Source organism: Thrips palmi, unplaced genomic scaffold (assembly GCF_012932325.1).
Source record: "Thrips palmi isolate BJ-2018 unplaced genomic scaffold, TpBJ-2018v1 HiC_scaffold_4, whole genome shotgun sequence".
In the NCBI taxonomy this organism is placed as follows: domain Eukaryota; kingdom Metazoa; phylum Arthropoda; class Insecta; order Thysanoptera; family Thripidae; genus Thrips; species Thrips palmi.
Window position 1 is genome coordinate 13,471,476 of NW_023144631.1, and position 7,785 is coordinate 13,479,260.

The 7,785-nt window shown below is 43.7% G+C and overlaps 1 protein-coding gene across 1 annotated transcript; it reads left to right on the top strand.

Moving 5' to 3' along the window:
• Positions 1–484: 484 nt before the first annotated feature.
• LOC117649176 lies at positions 485–1,685 on the top strand. The gene is made up of 5 exons (XM_034391666.1): positions 485–643; positions 748–1,029; positions 1,111–1,266; positions 1,342–1,407; positions 1,476–1,685. Exons 1-5 carry the CDS (start codon positions 631–633, stop codon positions 1,586–1,588), a joined length of 630 nt encoding a protein of 209 aa, XP_034247557.1. The 5' UTR covers positions 485–630; the 3' UTR covers positions 1,589–1,685.
• Positions 1,686–7,785: the final 6,100 nt, after the last annotated feature.

Consider the following 7,785-nt stretch of genomic DNA (forward strand, 5'->3'; position numbering starts at 1 on the left):
AAGTCCCAAATCTTGGGATTTTGCAGTTAAAAGTACCCGATCTTTTTGAAACTGGTCTTATCTTACGCAGAAAGGTCCGCTGAATCCAAAAATCACAACCCCAGATTTTTCCGACGAACCGTTCCGGAGATATTCCACTTCAAAGTCAGGCAATTTTTTTTTCGGCCTAAAAGTTGTATGATTTTGCTGGGTTTTTCATTCTGAGGCATTGGGCGGTGAGTTCCAGTGACGCTGGCCTTGTTCGCCGGCTGGTGTTCCCCAGCGTGCCCTTTTAGCGCCTGCCGGGTAGGCCAAGCCGTACCGCAACACATGTGTGTCCGACTGGTGGCCTATCTCGCCCCTGACGCAAGCCGCTGCCGCCACACAGAAAGGCACTCCGCGCTCCGTGCGTTCGCTGGCCCAGCCGCTTCCCCCTCCCTGACCCCACTACCCGTGGTCCTTCCGGTCTTCTCTTCACCCCCTCCCCCCTCCCTCTCCCATCATCAACCCCTGCCTGCATTCTGCCGGTAGCCGTACCGTACCCCCTTTGTTTACATTGTGTCGCACGCGTCGCTGTCTTAGCCTAGGACTTCGCGGAGCTGAGATTCTTTTACCACTCGGTTCTTTACGACTGTGGTTGTCATCCGCAGCATGGGGGACTCAGGTGTGTTTTGGGATTAATTTGAGGAGAGATCTGTGTTTTTTTTTTGACTAATTTTCATTTCCCTCCCTTTTGGGGGCCGTAAACCTAACCTAACGTATTTCCAGATTCTGACGAGGAAATCTGCTGCAACCCTTTCAATTTGCATAAGAAAAACATTACAAAAAACCTGAGGAAAATTAGTGCTGCTGACGTTCATAAGAATCCACAACTTTACATTGGTTTGTTATGGTGCGACAACTGTCGGAAATGGAAAGCCCCTTCTGGAGATCAACAACCTACCCACTCCAAGAAAGCTTCTGCTGAATATCAACAACGTACCCACTCCAAAAAAAACCCTGCTGGAGATCAACAACCTACCCACTCCAAAAAAGAAGAAACTGTTGAAGGTTCGATTTTAAATTTTATATTGTTATGTCACTTTTTGTAACTACATTGTCATGTAATAGCTGATGCCTCTTTGTGAACAGTCTGCTCCAATCCTTATAAGAGACATAAGCCCGATCAACAAGTTTGTGACAACCTAAGGAAAATTACAGCTGCGAATGTGGAAAGCAATCCTAAACTAGTGCTTGGCCATTTGTGGTGTGACTCTTGTAGGAAATACAAGCCAGTTAAAGTCACAGGTAAAGTACTCATGGTGAGAAAGGAAGCCAAATAATAAATTGAACTGTTGATTCATGTTGACTTACAATTTATAGGAGACATTGGGGGGCCCAGTACCAGTCACAGTAAGGATGAAAGCACACCAGAAAGTCTCATTAAAGGTAACTTTCTGCTTGCACTATACGGTTTAACATAAAATTGAATGTGTACATAAACGCAACTCTTTCAGGATTAGACTGCAGCTCCATTGAGATTCCGAAGAGAACGAGAAGCTCCTCTGTAATTCCAAAACCTGAAAGCAATGAAGGTATGTTTCATAACCAAGCCTCTCCCAGATTATAACAAAGCGTCTTTCTTTTTTCATAAAAAAAATGTGAAGCTTTGCGGAAAATCAAAGAAGTTGATGTGGAACGGGTTCCAATTCTCACAGTTGGACAATTTTGGTGTGACAGGTGTAGAAAGGTGGACCCAGACGAATCTTTGGAAAAATCTGATGGTAATTTAAATTCAAAATCAGACTGTTTCTTGTAATTTTGATAAGGGTTTTCTTTTATTCTAACTTTTGCTTGTTTCTTTTGTTCCAGATTTTGAATTGGCAAAATTTTTTTTCGGAAATTTTTGGGTGATTATTTAGTTGCTGAAAGAAGTGAGCCAAACAGTCAAGAGGTTGGTAGAGTCCCTGCAAGTCAAGGCAGTGGATCATCCAACTCTCCCAATTTGAGCCCTTTAGTCCTTAGAGAATCTGGAACTCGTGTTTCCAAAAAATTAGGTTTGGCGCCAGTAGAAGCCAGTAGCTCCATCAGAAGTAAAGGGGGCGCAATCACTGCTGCGAAGAGAAAGATTGAAGCAGCAACAGGTGTTGTGCGCAAGAAAATATGCCGTGCTTATGGTGTGACTCCAAGAGATGTAACAACAACTGATGCTCAGAAAGCTCGAGACCATGACCTTCTTATGACTGAAATTAAGGAAAAAATGCCTAATGCTTCAAAAAACCCGAAATACCAGTTGTTATCTTTAATCCCTCTCAGCATGTCTATAAATGAAGCATCACTGGAATTCAATGTGAGCCGAACCCTCATGTCAAGTTCTCGCAGACTAAAAATGGAACAAGGTATTCTACCCATGGTGAAATTTGCGAGAAAGTCAACAGTTGCTGAATCAACAAAGACACTAGTAAAAGCGTTTTACAATCGAGAAGACAATTGCAGAATCCTACCTGGAACAAGGGACTGTGTCAAAGTTTCTAAAGGGGTCTTTGAGCAAAAAAGGCTCATTCTCTCAAACCTAAGGGAACTTCATCAAGCTTTTAAGGAAGAATACAAAGATCTGAAGGTAGGCATTTCAGTTTTTTGTGCACTGAAACCGAAATGGTGTGTGTTTGCTGGTGCAGCTGGAACACACGAGCAGTGCATATGTCAAACCCACCAGAACTTCAAGCTAGTTTTATATGCCCTTGATATAACAAAGCATTATCGGGACTTAATTAAACTATGTGTTTGTAACACAGAAGACAGAGCCTGCATGCTGAAGGCTTGTGAAAAATGTCCATCAATTGACCAAATTAAAGACATTCTATGCAAGGAAATAAGAGAGAACCGTGAAGCAGATGAAGTTGATGATGAAACTTTGTTCTTTGAAGAAAATGTTACTTTTAGACAGTGGAAGTCTACGGACAGTACTGAAATGGTGGTCCAAGTTTGTACTCGATCTGAGCTCCTTGAAATAGCAGCTAAACAGTTGTCAGATTTGATCACTCATGATTTTATTGCTCAAAACCAGCGGGATTACATCAAGAAGCTGAAAGAAAATCTTCCTCGCAACAAAGTCGCTGTGGCCATGGACTTTAGTATGAATTATAACTGCTTAATCCAAAGTGCAGTTCAGTCCTATCATTGGTCACCAAAACAGGCGACTGTTCACCCAGCAGTAATTTACTACAAGGATGAAAACAATGAGTTGAAACACAAGAGTGTAATTTTCATATCAGATGATCTGGTGCATGATGTCTCTTTGGTATACAAATTCCAAGAGGACATTCTTAATTATATCACAGAAAAGTTTCCTCATGTCAATGAAGTGGAGTTTGTCACAGATGGCTGTGCCAGCCAGTACAAGAGCAAGGGCTACTTCAAGAATCTATGTGCTCTAGGGCAAAAGTTCAGCTTCAAGCTTACTCACACCTACTTCGCTACAAGCCATGGGAAGTCACAGTGTGACGCAGATGGTGGCACAGTGAAGCGGAAGGCAAGGAGAGCCAGCTTGCAGCGCCCCCTTGACAAACAAATAATCGACTCAAATGATTTATTTGCCTTCTGTAAAGAAGAACTTAGTGACACATTTGACTTCCTGTATGTAGCAAAAGCGGATGTGGAGCCCATTCGAGCAGCCCAGAAAGAGGAAATGGAGGCTTTGTCAACTGTTCCAGGAACAAGATCATTCCATTTTGTCAAGCCGGAGACAGGTAAGTTAATTTACATCAGTATCACAATTTTATTTTATAATTTATCCTAAATTTTAATTTTTTAAAATTATTTGCAGACAACAGATTAGCCTGCTGGAGGGTTGCAAATGACCAGTGGTCAGACCCTTCAATAATTCATCCATTGTATAAGCCAGTTGTTGAAAAGGAGCAGCTGTGCATTTCAACTGGAGCCTATGTTGTTGTCAGACTTGCAAGGAACAAGGAATCGGTATGTAGGTCTGATAACAGACATATACAATGAGGAACAAGAAGTGGATATTTCGCTGCTCATGCCAAGACTACCATCAAAGGCCTTCAGATGGCCTTCAGAAATGAAGACAGCAACAGTGCCAATACCTCACATTCTGTGTACCACTCAACTGATAGAAACCAATGAAAATTGTACTTTTTCTGCCTCTGAAATTAATAGACTGGTGTCTTTGAAAATAATCAAAAAGTAGTTTTAAACTTAAGAAATACAATTATAAAATTAAGAAAAACAGACTTTTGTTTTATTTTCTTTACCCTAGCACAAGAAGCCCTGTGTGATATTAGGGTCCGGTGGTGGTGGTGTGTGGGTGGGTTGGGTGAGGGTAGGGAAGGGAGGGGTGAGGGGGAGTGATTGGGTGCCGAAGGACCAGAGGGGAGTGGAAACAGCGAGGGCGTAGTGACCTAGAGTGGGACTATAGGGCGGCGAAGCGGCTGAGCCAGCGAACGCACGGAGCGCGGAGTGCCTTCCTGTGTGGCGGCAGCGGCTTGCGTCAGGGGCGAGATAGGCCACCAGTCGGACACACATGTGTTGCGGTACGGCTTGGCCTACCCGGCAGGCGCTAAAAGGGCACGCTGGGGAACACCAGCCGGCGAACAAGGCCAGCGTCACTGGAACTCACCGCCCAATGCCTCAGAATGAAAAGCCCAGCAAAATCATACAACTTTTAGGCCGAAAAAAAAATTGCCTGACTTTGAAGTGGAATATCTCCGGAACGGTTCGTCGGAAAAATCTGGGGTTGTGATTTTTGGATTCAGCGGACCTTTCTGCGTAAGATAAGACCAGTTTCAAAAAGATCGGGTACTTTTAACTTCAAAATCCCAAGATTTTGGGACTTTTTATGTAATTTTTTGAGAAAAAGTGAGTTTTCTCCATGAAAAAATTATTTTAGGTCAAATCTGACGGCACGATCGTGTTCCCCGTTCAATTTTGAAGCTAGAACCCGAATCTGAAACCAATCGGACAAAAAGTCCCTGAGATATAAAAAATACCCAAAATTAGTGTAAAAATACCCAAAAAAACTTAAAATCCCCATAACTCCCAGAAATTTTTTTTTTGAGGTCTGAAATTTTGGCCATGAACTCCCACCATGGGGGACTACTAACCACCAAAAAATCAGCGAAATCCAAGGGGGTCGTTGTAAGGTCCTGCTTTTCTTAAATAAACCTGCTCATCGCCAAAATGTGGCGAGACTTTTTGTCTCGCCTCTCCAGAGGCGTAAAGTCTGACCTTTGGATTTGTAGTGCCTACATTTAGAGTGTAGTGCTGGGGGCGGCGTCGGCCCGTGCTGGACCGACGCGCACCAGGTCCACAGAAGCGCCGTTGTGGCATGGCCGCTCCCGTTGCCCCCCCCCCCCCATGAGTCCGCCGGTGCTAGAATTCTGACCTCCGGGTACCCCTTGGGCCCAACCTCGGTGACAATGCGTAGTAGCACACGTTCGTCCGAGGTACCTTGGCTGACCGAGCAGTGGAGCCTGCCCCGGCCGGAGGGTCAGCGTCGCTGCCTCCCTTTGGTGCACTGTTGGACTCACTGCGCTTGCTGTTGCTGTCCCTGTTGTTCATGGCTCGCTGTCGTCGGTAGCAGGGACAGCACAGTGTGGTGCCGTCGGGCGGTGGCCGTTGTGTTGGTGTCCGGCATCTGTCGCACTCGACAATCAATTGATACGTTCGTGAATTCACGAAAGTGCTCTGGCTAAAATCTTCGCCAGAGGCTTCTTCGTATACAATTTAGTATAGAACTGTAGAACAGTATAGAACAGTAGAACTGCATTATTTCGAAGGGACCTTAAGGTAAAACTAAAATTTTTCCTTCTGTCATTGATGGAATATTTTTGGAAGAATTCCCAAATTACTCTGAATCTGACAACCAGCATAACGAGTTCCATGCACTAGCCTTGCAAGTAAACCATTCCAAATGGTGCAGCCTTGCGCAGGGAACGAGCCAGTTGGACGGAAAAGAGTGTGGTTTAGTTTCAAGAATTTTCTGCTGATGACCGTTCAGGACGTTACACTGAGAAAAAAAATTTAGTCGCTGGAACCAGAACTTTGGTCCCCAGACCTGAAGTCCCAGGGGAAATCAAGCACTTTTGCTACTGCATCACAAGTTGTTTGGTGTACCACATTAGTCCCTGGCCCTAAACATGGTCAGATTTAGAGCAAAGTTGCTTCTTAACCAGGGCTAAATCGGTTTTACTCTTGTGGCACATTTTGTTGTATGACAACATTAAGACTGTTTTTATACAACTTAAAAATTCCGTTTAGGTACCAGCTTCAAAGTGACATCAGTGCAATTGTAGCTTCTTCTTCTCCGTGTCCATTTATAGTTCCTCCACAGATTGAAATACTATGCCTGCAGCCTGACGTGATTGTCAAGAGTCCCAATTGCAGGAAAAACAATTTTGAAATGTGCTTTATTTTGGGTATTGTTTTTAGCTCATTTTTCAGGAATATGTGTCAAAAATAAAAAAAACGTTAAGAAAAAAGACTTTATTGTATTTACAACACTGTAAAAAAACAAGGGCAAATGTACGAACTATCACACGTTGGCCGGGGGTTGCGGAGGTGAAGTGGGGTTTGCTGTGTGAGGCTGCGTAATCCAGCTCGCCGCGGGGTCAAACCGGGTCGAGGGATGCTTTGCACTTGGTCCTCAGTCACTAGGTTTCACTGCACTGATCACTCGCGTAACCGTCTAGCCGCAGCGTGTTCTACGGGTTCGTGAAGGGGTGAAGTAACGACACACGGGTTGGTTGAGTACTCGGGCACACGCGGACACTTTCGCGGACGGGGTATTCGGCGGAGAGGGCTCAGTTGTTTCCGCTACGGTGGTTGGTAGAATACTAACTGGAGCTTCTCCCGAGTCGGGGCTCCGTGAGGGAGGCACGTGCTTAATCCCTAACATCTAAGGTGAACGCATCGGCCACAGGCCGGTGACAATCAGATTATTCCAGCACTGCTGGCTAACGCCTGATTACTAGGCAACCTATCTGCCAGTCGTGTTAGTTAGCTGGCATTTAACACGGGGCGACGCGGCCTATGTTTTCTGCATAGGCACGCGCGTCAGATAGCACGGCAGCTAGCGCGCTGAGCGCTGCAGAGGTGCGTGCGCATCGCAGAGGCATTGACCAGTGTGACCTGGGCAGTGCGTCTGTGATATGCCGTCCCCTCCTCAAAAATTTTGGAATGAAATGACAAAATTTTAATTGCTAAGAGCCTCCTCTCTTCAGAATACCCCCTTCGCGTGAGTGTGACGTGTTGCATATAATTCAAAATTGTTTTTTTCATTTAGTGTACATCGGTGGTTTTTGGTAATTATGAAAACTTTGCAGTCTGATAAAATGGATTGAGTAGGGTAAACAGTATTGGCATGTGAAATGGGAATAAAGGTAAAAAGTTCTAACAATTACAAGGTAAACTAAAGGGTTGCTAACAATAATACAGTTGTTACGGTAGTAAAATTACTAAGGAAATTAAGTTAAGAATTTCAAAACTAAATAAGTAGTAAAGCAATAACTCAATAATGAAATGTAGCAATAAGGAGAAAAATATCAAAATTGTACAGTATTTCGAAACATTGTAAAATATATAAACAAATACAAATTCACAAGTAATTAATGGGTTCAGATGTACTAATCATACAAAGGATAATATTAAAATTCAATACTCAGTGATAAAATAAATTGCAAAAATAATTACAAGTTTACAAAATTTTAAATGGCATAATAATATACATGGCAAAAGTAGATCTCGATGTTCTCGATGATGATTGATGTTCACGACGTTCTTGTGATTCGTTGATCGGACGCCTTTTGA